The sequence below is a fragment of the Balaenoptera physalus genome, assembly GCF_965194825.1.
Source record: "Balaenoptera physalus genome assembly, chromosome: 7".
NCBI lineage: Eukaryota > Metazoa > Chordata > Mammalia > Artiodactyla > Balaenopteridae > Balaenoptera > Balaenoptera physalus.
In genome coordinates this window covers 47,429,322-47,445,949 of record NC_138886.1, presented here as the reverse complement: position 1 = coordinate 47,445,949, position 16,628 = coordinate 47,429,322, and the positions used below count along the sequence as shown (strand labels likewise).

Sequence of the window (16,628 nt, the reverse complement as noted above, 5' to 3'; positions counted from 1 at the left end):
GTTTTTCTCTTTCTGACTTACTTCACTCTGTATGACAGTCTCTAGATCCATCCACGTCTCAACAAATGACCCAATTTCGTTCCTTTTTATAGCTGAGTAATATTCCATTGTATGTATGTACCACTTCTTCTTTATCCATTCGTCTGTCGATGGGCATTTAGGTTGCCACCATGACCTGGCTATTGTAAATAGTGCTGCAGTGAACATTGGGGTGCGTGTGTCTTTTTGAATTATGGTTTGCTCTGGGTATATGCCCAGTAGTGGAATTGCTGGATCATATGGTAATTTTATTTTTAGTTTTTTAAGGAACTTCCATACTGTTCTCCATAGTGGCTGTATTAATTTACATTCCCACCAACAGTGCAAGAGGGTTCCCTTTTCTCCACACCGTCTCCAGCATTTGTTGCTTGTAGATTTTCTGATGAAGCCCATTCTAACTGGTGTGAGGTGGTACCTCATTGTAGTTTTGATTTGCATTTCTCTAATAATTAGTGATGTTGAGCAGTTTTTCATGTGCTTCTTGGCCATCTGTATGTCTTCTTTGGAGAAATGTCTATTTAGGTCTTCTGCCAATTTTTGGATTGGGTTGTTTGTTTTTTTAATATTGAGCTGCATGAGCTGTTTATATATTTTGAAGATTAATCCTTTGTCCATTGATTTGTTTGCAAATATTTTCTCCCATTCTGAGGGTTGTCTTTTGGTCTTGTTTATGGTTTCCTTTGCTGTGCAAAAGCTTTGGAGTTTCATTAGGTCCCATTTGTTTATTTTTGTTTTTATTTCCATTACTGTAGGAGGTGGATCAAAAAAGATCTTGCTGTGATTTATGTCAAAGAGTGTTCTTCCTATGTTTTCCTGTAAGAGTTTTAGTGTCCGGTCTTACATTTAGGTCTCTAATCCATTTTGAGTTTATTTTTGTGTATGGTGTTAGGGAGTGTTCTAATTTCATTCTTTTACATGTAGCTGTCCAGTTTTCCCAGCACTACTTATTGAAGAGACTGTCTTTTCTCCATTGTATATCCTTGCCTCCTTTGTCATACATAGGTACATTGTTGACCATAGGTGCATGGGTTTATCTCTGGGCTTTCTAACTTGTTCCATTGATCTATGTTTCTGTTTTTGTGCCGGTACCATATTGTCTTGATTACTGTAGCTTTGTAGTATAGTCTGAAGTCAGGGAGTCTGATTCCTCCAGCTCCGTTTTTTTCCCTCAAGACTGCTTTGGCTATTCAGGGTCTTTTGTGTCTCCATACAAATTTTAAGACTTTTGTTCTAGTTCTGTAAAAAATGCCATTGATAATTTGATAGGGATTGCATTGAATCTGTAGATTGCTTTGGGTAGTATAGTCATTTTCATAATATTGATTCTTCCAATCCAAGAACATGGTATATCTCTCCATCTGTTTGTATCATCTTTAATTTCTTTCATCAGTGTCTTATAGTTTTCTGCATACAGGTCTTTTGTCTCCTTGGGTAGGTTTATTCCTAGGTATTTTATTCTTTTTGTTGCAGTGGTAAATGGGAGTGTTTCCTTAATTTCTCTTTCAGATTTTCATCATTAGTGTATAGGAATGCAAGAGATTTCTGTGCATTAATTTTGTATCCTGCAACTTTACCAAATTCATTGATTAGCTCTAGTAGTTTTCTGGTGGCATCTTTAGGTTTCTCTATGTATAGTATCATGTCATCTGCAAACAGTAACAGTTTTACTTCTTCTTTTCCAATTTGTATTCCTTTTATTTCTTTTTCTTCTCTGATTGCCGTGGCTAGGACTTCCAAAACTATGTTGAATAATAGTGGTGAGAGTGGACATCCTTGTCTTGTTCCTGATCTTAGAGGAAATGCTTTCAGTTTTTCACTATTGAGAATGATGTTTGCTGTGGATTTGTCCTATATGGCCTTTACTATGTTGAGGTAGGTTCCCTCTGTGCCCACTTTCTGGAGAGTTTTTATCATAAATGGGTGTTGAATTTTGTCGAAAGCTTTTTCTGCATCTACTGAGATGATCATATGGTTTTTATTCTTCAATTTGTTAATATGGTGTATCACATTGACTGATTTGTGTATATTGAAGAATCCTTGCATCCGTGGGATAAATCCCACTTGATCATGGTGTATGATCTTTTTAATGTGTTGTTGGATTCTGTTTGCTAGTATTTTGTTGAGGATTTTTGCATCTATATTCATCAGTGACATTGGTCTGTAATTTTCATTTTTGTAGTATTCTGGTCTGGTTTTGGTATCAGGGTTATGGTGGCCTCATAGAATGGGTTTGGGAGTGTTCCTTCCTCTGCAATTTTTTGGAAGAGTTTGAGAAGGATGGGTGTTAGGTCTTCTCTAAATGTTTCATAGAATTCACCTGTGAAGCCATCTGGTCCTGGACTTTCGTTTGTTGGAAGATTTTTAATCACAGTTTCAATTTCATTACTTGTGATTGGTCTGTTCATAATTTCTGTTTCTTCCTGGTTCAGTCTTTGAAGGTTATACCTTTCTAAGAATTTGTCCATTTCTTCCAGGTTGTCCATTTTATTGGCATAGAGTTGCTTGTAGTAGTCTCTTAGGATGCTTTGTATTTCTGCGGTGCCTGTTGTAACTTCTCCTTTTTCATTTCTAATTTTATTGATTTGAATCCTCTCCCTCTTTTTCTTGATGAGTCTGGCTAATGGTTCATCAATTTTGTTTATCTTCTCAAAGAACCAGCTTTTAGTTTTATTGATCTTTGCTATTGTTTTCTTTGTTTCTATTTCATTTATTTCTGCTCTGATCTTTATGATTTCTTTCCTTCTGCTAACTTTGGGTTTTGCTTGTTCTTCTTTCTCTAGTTCCTTCAGGCGTAGGGTTAGATTGTTTATTTGAGATTTTTCTTGTTTCTTGAGGTAGCCTTGTATAGCTATAAACGTCCCTCTTAGAACTGCTTTTGCTGCATCGCATAGGTTTTGGATCGTCGTGTTTTCATTGTCATTTGTCTCTAGGTATTTTTTGATTTCCTCTTTGATTTCTTCAGTGATCTCTTCATTATTTATTAACGTATTGTTTAGCCTCCATATGTTTGTGTTTTTTACTTTTTTTTCCCTGTAATTCATTTCTAATCTCATAGCATTGTGGTCAGAAAAGATGCTTAATATGATTTCAATTTTCTTAAATTTACTGAGGCTTGATTTGTGACCCAAGATGTGATCTATCCTGGAGAATGTTCCATGCGCATTTGCAAAGAAAGTGTAATCTGTTGTTTTTGGATGGAATGTCCTATAAATATCAATTAAATCTATCTGGTCTGTTGTGTCATTTAAAGCTTCTGTTTCCTTATTTATTTTCATTTTGGATGATCTGTCCATTGGGGTAAGTGAGGTGTTAAAGTCCCCCACTATTATTGTGTTACTGTCGATATCCTTTTATAGCTGTTAGCAGTTGCCTTATGTATTGAGGTGCTCCTGTGTTGGGTACATAAATATTTATAATTGTTATATCTTCTTGGATTGATCCCTTGATCATTATGTAGTTTCCTTCCTTGTCTCTTGTAACATTCTTTATTTTAAAGTCTATTTTACCTGATACGTGTATTGCTACTCAAGCTTTGATTTCCATTTGCATGGAATATCTTTTTCCATCCCCTCACTTTCAGTCTGTATGTGTCCCTAGGTCTAAAGTGGGTCTCTTGTAGACAGAATATATATGGGTCTTGTTTTTGTATCCATTCAGCAAGCCTGTGTCTTTTGGTTGGAGCATTTAATCCATTCACGTTTAAGGTAATTATCGATATGTATGTTCCTATGACCATTTTCTTAATTGTTTTGGGTTTGTTTTTGTAGGTCATTTTCTTCTCTTGTGTTTCCGACTTAGAAAAGTTCCTTTAGCATTTGTTGTAGAGCTGGTTTGGTGGTGCTGAATTCTCTTAGCTTTTGCTTGTCTGTAAAGCTTTTGATTTCTCCATCGAATCTGAATGTGATCCTTGCTGGGTAGAGTAATCTTGATTGTAGGTTCTTCCCTTTCATCACTTTAAGTATATCATACCACTCACTTCTGGCTTGTAGAGTTTCTGCTGAGAAATCAGCTGTTAACCTTATGGGAGTTACCTTGTATGTTATTTGTCGTTTTTCCCTTGCTGCTTTCAATAATTTTTCTTTGCCTTTAATTTTTGCCAGTTTGATTACTATGTGTCTTGGCGTGTTTCTTCTTGGGTTTATCCTGTATGGGACTCTCTGTGCGTCCTGGACTTGGGTGGCTATTTCCTTTCCCATGTTAGGGAAGTTTTCGACTATAATCTCTTCAAATATTTTCTCTGGTCCTTTCTCTCTCTCTTCTCCTTCTGGGACCACTATAATGCGAATGGTGTTGCATTTAATGTTGTCCCAGAGGTCTCTTAGGCTGTCTTCATTTCTTTTCATTCTTTTTTCTTTATTCTGTTCTGCAGCAGTGAATTCCACCATTCTGTCTTCCAGGTCACTTATCCGTTCTTCTGCCTCAGTTATTCTGCTATTGATTCCTTCTAGTGTAGTTTTCATTTCAGTTATTGTATTGTTCATCTCTGTTTGTTCTTTAAATCTTCTAGGTCTTTGTTAAACATTTCTTGCATCTTCTCGATCTTTGCCGCCATTCTTTTTCCGAGGTCCTGGATCATCTTCACTATCATTATTCTGAATTCTTTTTCTGGAAGGTTGCCTATCTCCACTTTATTTAGTTGTTTTTCTGGGGTTTTATCTTATTCCTTCATCTGGTACATAGCCCTCTGCCTTTTCATCTTGTCTATCTTTCTGTGAATGTGGTTTTTGTTCCACAGGCTGCAGGATTGTAGTTCTTCTTGCTCCTGCTGTCTGCCCTCTGGTGGATGTCTACAGTGTTTTAAATTTGTATCCTCTGTCTTTGTTTTGGATTTATTTTCTTAGACGATGATAATCTTTTCCAATAAGGTGGGTAACAAACAATCCAAATCCTTGAACTACCAAAAATGGTTTTACTTTTTTCTGACTCTTGAATGATGCACTTCAGCTATAGAGAGAATTCTCTTTAAAATGATTTTCCCACCAGCATCCAATGTGCTGATGTCAATCTGATTCTCATTCCCTTCTAGCTAATTTGCTGGCCTCCAGGATTTTCTTCATTCTTGAGGTTCTGAAATTTCACTTAGAGATCTGTTTTTGTTTTTGTTTTTGTTTTTTTCAGTCCATTTTCTTTAATATAGTATTACTTCTGTTCTGGGAAATGAATTTCCTTCTCTCTCTCTCTTTCTTGTGCATGCACGCTCAATCATTTTCTCTGCCACCCCCCAACCCCATTTCCCTTGCTCTTAGTATATTCTTCCCTCCAATCTGTTCTTTTTTTCAGCAACTCTTCTTAGAAAAATAGTGAAACTTCTGTGTATACTTTTGCGCTACATTCTTAGAGAATGCCAGTGGCCCAACTTTGCAAGTTATTAATTCACTCTCACTGTTACAGTAGCCTGTTCCTCTGTCAAGGAGACTATATCCTATTCTATGCACATAACAATGCTTATTTTGGATCATTTTATGCCCCTTGTTGCTTTAGTAAGTCTGATTCCTCATGTGTTCATTCAACAATATTTACTAGGCACACACGAGGATCCAGGCACTGTTCTGGTTGCTGGAGATTGAATTTGATGCCTCTGTCATGGTTTTAACTTTTCTCTTGGGTGTGTGATTCTGGTAGCAAGCTAGTACATCCTTTTCTATAGGTGACAGGCTATATAAACATCCTTTACCTGCAGCCAGAAATACTTTTTTTCATGTGCAAAGTGTCTTAAAATTTGAGAAGACTGACATAAAAATCCAGTTTTCCTAATTCTCTTGCCCTTCATTACTAACTGACATCACTGGTCTCTCTTTTTTGTTGTTGTTTTTTTAACAGTTGGCTGAAGCTTAATAGAGGCTGCTAGGATACGGCATGTTCTTCCCTATTACTTTAAGTCCAAATTATTTTCCTCCTGCAGACATTTACGTTTCTAATCCAACCCCATTCTAGACAAGAGTCCTCTTATTTCACAAATGAGGAAACTGATGTTGAGGATATAAAGCAACTTTCTCAAGGTCACACAGGTCATAATATGCAAGAAGCAAGAACTCCAGTGCAGTTTTTCCTCTGCACTTTAAAAAGCTTCTGCTATGTGTGGGGGCTGGGGGCATATGGGAAGTCTCTGTACCGTCCTCTCAATTTTGCTGTGAACCTAAAACTGCTCTTAAAAAATGTCTTAAAATTTTAAAAAAGAAGAAGAAGAAAAAGCTTCTGCTTAAGACAGACCCCTCTCAGGTCAATCAGTACTTCTCCAAGTGCTCAGACAAGTCAGGCAATATCAGTTCCGATTTCTTTCTCAAAATCTTCCCACTGCCTTCTATTCCTTTGTTTCACTCTGGTTGGGATTGTCTCTGTCACTGCTATAATCTGGGCATTCCCTTTGCTTCTCCTCTGTGTTTAATTCCCATTTTCTGGACTTAAGAAGTTCTTTTTCTTTGCTCTCACATTTTTTAAAAACACATCTTCTAGGAGCTTCCTAAGCTCTTAAAGGAGAAAAACATTCAAGATTTTGTGTATCTAATCATATCTCTATTCTGTTTTCACACTTGACTGGTAATTTACCAGGGTATAAAATTCTACTTTAAAATAACTTCCCTCCTTAAATCAACTATACTTCAATAAAATAAATTTTTTAAAAATTAAAAAAAAACTTTCCTCCAGAATTTTAAAGCCATTGTTCTGCTTTCAGCATCACTGGTGATAACACCAGTGCCATTGTGATTCCTGCCATTTGTCTATGACTGGTTTTCTTTCTCTGGAACCTTTCAGAATCTTCACTTTACTTGTAGACTTAATATCTCACAATTATATGCCTTACTTGGCTTCTGTTTTTCATGCACTGAATTGAGCATTCTATGAGGATTTTCAGTTTGGAGAGACTAGTATTATTTCTCAGACAATTTCACCGCCTCCATTTCCTTTAAAAAAAATTTGTTTTTTTTAGAACTTTTATTCTAAATGTTAGATCTCTTAGATTGAGCATAATTTTCTTATCTTTTCATCCTTGACTTTCATCTTTCTTCTCTGAGAAATTCTCTTCTAATTTAACCTTCTGTTGACTCCCATATTTCATTTTTAACATTTTTACTTTTGGAGAGCTCTTATTCTCTGATTTCCACAGCATTCTGTTCTTTTTTTTGTGGATACAATATCTTCTTTTATTTCTTTGAGATTGTTAATCATAGTGTTGTTGTTTTTTTTTTAAATCAAGCTTCCTTCTGACCTACAGATTGCCTGTTTCCTCCAATATTTTATCCATATTCTTTCTTCCTTCCCCTCTCCCCTTTTTTTATAGTAGCTTTCCTTCAGTGTCCGTTGAACCTTAAATGTACATTCATATTTAAGTGTGATGCTCCAAGATGCTGATTGGAGGATCTGGGTGGGGTAGCATTTGTTGACTGGTAAACTTCATTATATGATGAACAGTGAAGGTAGTAAACAGCCCTTTAAATTGTGGGTCCCAGAAGTCATTGTGAGGACATCTTCCTTCTAGAGCCATTCATCTTCTCTAGGAAGAAGTCCTTCAGTTCTGCCAGGACTGGTGGAAACAGTACATGTGGCATTTTGGGGAAGATGACCAAGGGTCCCAGAGGTCAGCCAGATGTCCACTTAAACCTCTTCTTTTCAGCCTATGCCTCACCTTGTCCTTTTGGGCTTGTACCCTCTAAATACTACCCAATTTCTACAAAGCGTAAATCTTTTCTGCAAGGAGCAGGTTAGGGGTGGTTGGCTGATTTCAGCAGGGAAAAGAGTCCTGCCAAGGTTTAATTATCTGTATACAGACTTTCAGCCAATTTCCTGTTAAAAACCACATGCTCCTCTCTCTTTCCAAGTTGCCTCCAGGTTCTTATACTTGTTTTTTCTTCCGAGAAGATGTTGAAATATTTCCTCTGCTCACGTCTCCTCTCCGCTTATGGTTTAATAAATGTTATAATCCTTTACTGGTATTTTAGTAGAGATTTGCTGAGGAAGAGAGATGGATACATGTTATCAATCTGCTAGGATGAATTAAAAATCTGGCTGAATAACTGTATCCTGTAATCGCTAGAAAAATCTCATTTATTCACTCCCAGATGCAATAAAGTTTGCATATTCTTAAACAGTCCTAAAAAAATAAGGAATTAATTAGTATCACATTTTATAAATCCTGCAACACAGAACTGTGTGAATCTAGGAAATCGAAAGCATCAACTTCTCCTCTAGCTAACACTTTTAAAATATAAATACTTTTACCATTTGCCTTAACTACATTTCATATTGAGATGGCATGCCTTTAAATAAAAACATCTTAAAATTGAAAACTAAAATTCCATTTTCATCTGTATATACCATGTGACTTTTCTGGGCACAGGCGATTCATGGTTTTTGTGATTTATTTTTAGAGGAGAACACTAAAGAATGGAACAACCACAGCTTGTTACTTTGCAACAATTCACACTGACTCATCGCTGCTCCTTGCGGAAATTACAGGTGAGGAGATGAAAGGTTGATTTACGGGCACGTGAAGCATGTCCAGACCATGCTGGCAGTGACTTATACTTGTGAGCAGTCCTGCCTTTTAATTGCTAGAATTTAAGCACTGCACTTCTTGCAAGTAATTAGGTATTTGTGTATCACTGTGGCCCTTGAACTTTTTCTGTTGTTTAAGTAATTTGATTATTTACTTTTAGTTTTTGGCTGCAGAATGATGTGAATGGGTCTGAATTTTGTGTATTAATTTAGGGCTTTTTGGAGCAGGTTTACTAATTCTAGCAATAGCAACAGTTTATCTATCAGCAGATAGATCTTAGCTGTTGGCTAGACTCAGGGCACTATGCTAGATGCTGGGAACACAGTAAAACGGAAAATAGTCTCTGCCCTTGAGGAACCAGACAGGATTAACTGATTAATAGGTACATGCACTGATTAATGACTTTAGTAATAGCTGTAGTGCTTTTACTAGATGCCTGGTATTGTGCAAAGAACTCTATGTGTATTAGTTCAGCTCAGTTGCAAACAGCCTTCTGGAGCAGTTATTCAGATCCTTGTGTTACAGATGGATAAACTGATGCTCAGAGAGGTTATGTAACATGCCCAAGTCACACAGCTAGTAAGCAGAGCTGAGACTGGATTTACACTGATGATTCCAAAACTTGTACCCAGTACAGTGCCTAGCACATAGCAGGTGCTCAGTAAATACTGTTGACTGATGTGCTGACACTCCTGCTTGCTGGCCAAGGTGGTTTATACCAAAGACCTCAAGGGTGACACTGAAAGTAAATATTGCAAATTTTGGAGGAGACAGAATGAACCCAGAATTGGATCACCTGGGAAGATTTCATTGAAGGGATCTTTAAATTGGGCTTTGAAGGGAAGATAAAATGAGGAGAGAGGAAAATGCCTTTCAGATAGGAAAGATGACATGGGGGTATGGGTATGGGGACAGGAACATTCATAGTGGATATACAGGAGGCAGGGAACAGAGTAGCTGAACTAAAGGGAAGGATTCATGGCATGGTGGGATGGGAGAGGTTGGGCAGAGGGGATGGTTCAGTCTCTGGAGAGATTCAAATATGCATCAGACTCCAAAAAGTTTTCAGCGAGATGAGGTATGTGATGAAGTTGGTGTTTTAAGGAAGAGTAATCTAATGGCCATGTATTACAGTGAATTACAGGGGAAAGAGAGCAATAGAAAGACTTCTGACTCAAGACAGAGGTGGAGACATTGTTGAAAAAATGAACATTGCCTCATGTAGCATCAACTTTCTAGCTGAAATAGAATTCCTCTAGCACCTCTGATAAGCATGAGGTTCTTCAGTGCTGAGAACTGCTGGTAGGAGTAAGTAAAATCCCCCACAGATAATGATGTTGGCACTGCTACACTTAAGAATAGCGACAGTATCTTTTCTAAGCCCTATGTGCCAGCCACTTTACATACATTATTGGGTATAGTTCTCATAACCCTGCACATAGCAGAGGACACTGGGCACATCTGGGTTTAGACCTTAAGCAAATAATATCCTTCATTCTGGGAGTAATCAGAGGAGTAAGGTGCTAATGGGAGAACCTTTACTACTTACAGAATTGATCGGGGTCTTGTTATTATTGTTCTTAAATGATGTGATGATCTTTTACATTCTCACTTATGTTTTTATAACGATTTTAATTTAAGATGTTTTAAAGAGGCTTAGGAAAGGTACAGTTTGGGAAAGAAACATGACTTTAGATTCTTTTTGTGTGTGTCTCACAGATAAATTCGGGCAGCGGGCATTTGTGGGCAAAGTCTGTATGGATTTGAATGACACTGTTCCAGAATACAAGGAAACCACTGAGGAATCAATCAAGGAAACAGAGAGGTATGTTTGTCTTGATTTGTCTTATGGATGGAGTTGGAGATGGGAAAAAGAAACCTCTTTAACCCAGGCAGAATGTGCACATATATCACTGCCTGGGTTTGCCTAACTTCATGAAATTGATCTGATGCTAAGGAAAATGTTGCATGTCAGTACTATTTTTGTATATCAAATCATATTTTAAAGCCTCTGGGAACTTGTTATAGGAGTCCTAGGGCAAATCCCTTTATAAAATGAAGGATTTTTAAAAAAGTAAATGATTTACCCACTCCCTGTCCTTCGTTATAGACTGGGGCTTCTCCTGTAGATTAACCTGGCACAAAGTGTCTGTGGCCTGCTCATCAAATTACTTTTGGTTGTGGGTCATCCTATTGCATGAGATCATGTGCTTTTGTTATGTTCTTTTTATTTTACATGGGGATATGCTAGTGATACCATAGGTACTTTTTCTATATTTCTTTAATGGCTTTTCCATGGTGCCTTGAGGATTTGACAAGGAATTGTGTTGTATGACACTCAACATCCAAGAGATACAGAAGAAAATTCTTTAGGTTTAAATCTTGCCTAAGACCAAACATATCCTGATGCAAGTTTGAGAAGTCCAGCTTTTCTCCATTCCCCAGGCCTCCTTCACCTTAGTGTGTCCTCTGAAAAGGGTGGCTTAGGTGCTGCTATGTTCCCATAGAGAGAAGGAAGCACACACTTTCCCTTTAGCATTTGGCCATGTGCTCAACTTTTCTATGAATCTGTGTTTGTGGAAACAGTGAACCCTGATTCACATTTTATTCTTAAACAAAGGATTACCAGAAAGCAGGAAGCTATAGCTCATAAATATTTCCAGCCAGGGCAGAAACAGTCATTTCATAGGCCCTACAGATACCACCATCGCTGCAGATATAATTGGTAAGATCACCATCCCTGTCAGTACCCATTTCACAACCATGTCAGGCCTATTCCTTCTGCTTTACTCCAACATCCATGCCCAGTAGGACTCAGCCTTTGAAAATAAATGATGCTATTGTGATTTTGTGAGCAAGCAGCTTCCACTTTAGGGAAACTGGGAGCAGAGAGCCCCATGGCTTCTAAACACCTCCAGATACATAGGACTCCATGACTCTGATATCCATGGAACATAACATACTGCAGTATTCCCGCAAACAGAGCTTAAGCTAGTAGAATGGCTTGAGTGCTGTGGGAATACTTGTGAACAGCCCGGCTGATGTTAGATGATAAAATTGCATTTCCCTGTGATTTTGCACTCCATCGCTCTGGCTGCAAATGAGAAAGCAGGGTAATTACTACTTGTTAATCCTTAATTAGTGGTGGTGCAACATGTGCAGCATTAGAAATGTTTACATGGAAATTAGGACATGTAAGGGTCATGTTTTCATGCTTTTAAAAAATTAATTTGAAAAATGCCTAAAATTTCTAACTTCCCGTTTGTTGCTTTATTTCAGATTTGTGTCAGAAATGCTCCAAAGGAATGTAAGTAAACTTGTTCCCAGCTCGTTTTTTAATTCTCTTCCTGTTAGTTGTAGGATTTGTTATTAAGCTGTTTGGTAGAGGTTAGCCTGTGTACGTTTGGCTTATTCCATGCATGCAGAAGTATTTTCCTAAAGCCTTAAATTGTTTTCATGGTGGATGCATCAACTTAGCTCAGGGAAGGTCAGGCGTTTTTTACTTTCTCAGTGGTTTTCCCTCCCTCTCCTCTGGGACCTTCTAATTTCATAGGACAGGCCAGTGGGGAGGTGGGAGAGGGCTTCATGGATGTAGACAGATTGGTGGCAACTGGATGTTGTGGCATGGTTTGCTGGCTACATCACCATTGGCTCTGGCCTCTTGTACCCCCTGATCTGGTCTGAAACACAGGTGGTGTCCAGCCCTGATGCCCCAGCCAGACTGCCTTGGTCCATAGATGCGTGGCATGTCGTGTGGCCTGCAGGCACTCAGCCAGACACCCCGTTCCACAGTGCCCTGGTGTTGGTGATCCTGTGAAGACAGTGCTGTCTTCTGTCCCACCCCCAGCAGGCTGGTCTATGGCTGTACTGTGCAGTCTCTTAGATTTGCAAACCAGACTCTTCCCTCACCATCTTTTAAGGTCTGATTGGAAGCCATAGGAAACCTCAGTATTTCTTTCAGTCTAATCTTGGGAGACCCAGGTGCAGCTTTGTGGATCCTGATCCTCGCCACTCTTCTATGAGTCCTTCTCAACTGCTCAGCCACGAAGGTGACATCAGAGCCATTCCTGCAACTAATTAACAGTCCTCAGGGAGGCCATGGCCAGCATACCACCCCAAGATGTAGAAAGGGGAACAAGCCACCACTTCATTCTTAGTCTTCCCAGCACTCTCCTTTAAAACGTCTCCTCTGCCTCCTAATTCTCTTCATAAAAGCCACCCAGTCTAGGCCTGGTCTGAGCCTTCACGTGCCTTGCATTTGAGACGGGATCTTCTGCCATTGAACTTGGTGCTACAGAATATACCCTTCCTTGTTCTCATCCATGAGCCATTTCCATGAAACCCAGCACTTCCACCCACTCTCTAGGAATGAAGGACTATCCCTAGAGATGAAGACATAAAATCATTTTGTGGTATGATATGCATTTCCTGACCGAGTGTTTTTGATTATTTCCAGTATTCTAGAGTGCAGCCCATAGTGACACCACGTTTTTCCCTTTCCTGCTCTGAGACTTTGTTGGGTGAACTTGGAAACATCGCGAAGACCCGTGATTTGCACATTCAGGTGGGCATTTTTCTCCTATTTGCCTCTGTCTAGACCTGCAAGACTTCTCTGTACCCTAAATAATGGCAGTAATCTCGTAATCTCCAATTCTTTTACTGACATTATGGAGGAGGTGGGTTTCCCCTTTTCTCTTTTAGTTCTTTTGGTTGGCAATTAACATGACATAAAGCAGATTAACAGGAGAAAATCAAATTTATTATGTGCGCACAGGAAATCCACATAAGTATGAAGAATTCCAAAGACAGCAAGGCAAGGTGAGGTATATATATATATTCTGGACTAAGTAGAAGGAAGCAGGGGTCTGAGGTTTCAAGGGGAAATAAGGTAATTCACTGGAAGATAAAAAGTGTTAATATTTGGTAAACAAAAGTTTTCTGAACCATTCATTCAAAGACAATGGGACACAGACAAGTTTGATCAAATGGGCTTTGCTAGGTTCCTCTTGTCCACCATGCCTAATACCTTACTACAGTTATCTGTGGTAATAGCTCCTTCCTCAGACAGGCCTCCTATCTTAAATTCTTTTAGGTGGTAAGGAGGGAGTTCAGAGGTTCTTCCTGAGTCTTTTGGGCCTTGATTAGTTTTTAACTCAAAATAATCTACATGCCAGAGTGGCACATCTTGGGGGCGGCCTGCCTTTAGCCCCATAAGATCTCAAGAGACAGCATCATAGGACATAAGGTCCCTTACAGATATCACCTAAATCTAGTTCTTTAATTTTTTAGTTAAAAAAAGTTAAGAAACCTGAAGTTCCTTTTGCCTTCAGTCTTCTCTGATCTGGCTCCGAGAGATGAGAACATCTTAAGTAACCAAGCAAGATCAATGGCAAACTGGTTACCTGTTCTCTGTAGGATACATTTAACGCATTTCTTTCCTGCTCTCTTTTATTTGATACTTTCTCAGTGTTCTAGTCTTTCCTTTTTGGAGGAACCATCTATTATTTGAAAAACAAAAAGAACCTAATTTCCACCTTACCAAAATGGATTTAAAAGCCCTGTTCCAAGTTTCTTAATTTAAAATCAGGAACAAAACAGTATATCTTACTTTGTCATTAAGCGGTTGCAATTTAGGAATAAAACACTTTCTAAATCTTCCAGCTGGGTTAAAATTGGGAGCTCCCCTTCCCCCATCCAAACTTCATTACATACTGCACTAAAATTCTCCCTCTTAAGAGCTATCTTAAAACAAAGGGCATGTCGGGGAAAGGCAACACATAGATCCTATATCATTTTGTAGGGTGGAAGCGTTTTTTTTAAAGATTTATCTTGTTAGGACTCATTAACTATTTTCATTCCCCCCCCCTTTTTTTTTGATGGGCTGTGATATTCAATCCCACACAATTGTAGGGGAGGAAAAAGTTATCCTTGACCTATTTAGGGTCCCTGGCTGGGCCTGAAAACTAAACTGACAAAGCTAAACAGGAGAAAAGCATACAAATTTATATAAGGTTTACATGGCACAGGAGCCTTTATAAGGAAACAAAGACACAAAGAAACAGACCTGAGTATTTTTATGTTAGGTGTGGTGACAAGTGTACAGTCCTGGAGGAACATAAGTTAAGGAGTACAAGGTAAGTATAGTAAACTGGGGGAAACTTAGCAAGGCCTGTTTCTTCTTGGTTCCCTTTGTCTTCAGAGATAAGGATGCTCCTTTCCTCTATGTATAGGGCGGGCGCCTCTCATTTACGAGTTTTATGACCTGTTTCAGGGGAAAAGGGTGGGGGCAAGATCAGAGTGACCTTCCTGCTTCTGCCATTTTCTCAAACTCCTTCGGCATAAAATATTCAGTATTCCAAGGTGGCATATTTTGGGTTCGTGTGTCCTGAATCCCAGAAACACACAACAAAATCAAGTATATACTTACTGGGGGTGTATATATGTGTATAAGTGCATATACTCAAATCTATCAAAATGACACAAATCTTCTCTTCTGATGCCCATGCCCATTTCTTCAGTGGTCTGGAGTTCCTCAAGGCCAAGGATAGAACTCATTCTGCAGGTGGAACATTCTGTTTCTAGTCCATTGCTGTTTTTTTCTTTTATTTATTTGATTATGCATACTCTACCTCAAGGAGCAAGGGAAATGGCATTGCTGTTCTTGGAAGTGGTAACTTGCTCACGAGTTATTTCCCATAGTATATGGTCATCACCAGTTGGTCAGAAATGATTTTTGTTTTAGGTGAGGGGTTGGGATGGTGTTATGTTGTGTCTTATGGAGACTTATGTTGTGTCTCGAAAACACTTTATGCTGTCTCAGGTTTGCGGTGCCCTGGAGAAAGGAGAGTGTGGGAGCCAGGACTCACTTGTTTTGCTTGCGTGTGGATTCTTATAGGCTCTTTCTTGACGACTGCAGGACTGCGTAGCTCTGTTATTTTCAAACTGTTTCCTGCAGAAGAACTCATCCTGGAAGCTGACAGAGGGGATGGAATGGGGACAGGGTCCCAGAGTCCTAACCCTGCTTCATCCTGCATAGCAACTTGTTTATGCTGTTTACATATTGAATTCCTATGATTTTTTAAATAAGAATAACACATCTAAAGCTAAAAGAATTTGGAAAATCACTCATCTAGCCCAACCCTTTTATTTGAGAGATGAGAAAATGGAGGCCCAAAGAAAACAATGGACTCAACCCTAAGACACATAACTAGGGTCAGAACTTGGGCTAAAATTCAGCTTTTTAATTCAAATTTCAGCTTTCTATGAGGGAACCATGCTCTGTCCTTTTGATGGCCAATGAACTCTTCTTAAACGGCCAACACCAGAAGAAGCAGGTGACCATGAATAGCTAGGCTCTTGACTCTCTTCAAGAAGTACTTTTTATTTTTACTTATTCTTGCTATAGTTTGGAATTTGAAAAGACTTTGTCAGAAAAACATTACATGGGTTAGGGTTAGGATATTACATGTTCATATAATTACATTTTCATAGTTTCTTTGTCATATATATCTTATAAGAATTGTTTCAAATAAAATACACAAGAATCTTCATTTTTTTTACATAGGCAAGTAGAAACCATCCATATCATTTGGGGGTAGGAAGTATAATTTCTAATGGTATTTTACATTAAAAAATTGAAAATATTTCTTTTCTTTTAGAGCCATATAAGTGAAAATCGTGATGAAGTTAAAGCTGTGAAAAACTTATACCCTGGTTATAAAAACTACACAGATGTGTATGATAAAAACAATCTTCTGACAAATAAGGTAAGTTGTACATCATGATATAATCTATATGAAGTAGGGCATATTTATCTAAATTTTAAAATCTCAGTAGTAACCTTCAGACTTCTATAATACACGTGCATTTCCCAAACTAAAGTACAGAGTGTGCATATGCATGTGTGCGTAGAATTAAAAATGGGCCTGAAGTTTCATCCCTAATGAATAAATCATTAAATTTATTGGTAAATAAATCTAAAAGCTTCTTTGAGGTGGGAATGTCATGTGGTCCAAGGACATTTTGTCAGTATCCATTAGAATGTAAATGTGCATTCCTTTGAGTTAGAAAATGTATTTCTGAAGATCCATTCTGT

The 16,628-nt window shown here is 38.3% G+C and overlaps 1 protein-coding gene across 1 annotated transcript in view; it reads left to right on the top strand.

Moving 5' to 3' along the window:
• The window catches only part of GDA (guanine deaminase), a 137,013-nt gene that overhangs the window by 70,151 nt on the left and 50,234 nt on the right, over positions 1-16,628 (top strand). Inside the window, exons 4-8 of the mRNA XM_082471050.1 lie at positions 8,406-8,493; positions 10,253-10,358; positions 11,813-11,840; positions 12,990-13,097; positions 16,192-16,299. Of these exons, the coding sequence (XP_082327176.1) occupies positions 8,406-8,493; positions 10,253-10,358; positions 11,813-11,840; positions 12,990-13,097; positions 16,192-16,299 (438 nt within the window). The remainder of the gene's footprint in view (positions 1-8,405; positions 8,494-10,252; positions 10,359-11,812; positions 11,841-12,989; positions 13,098-16,191; positions 16,300-16,628) is intronic.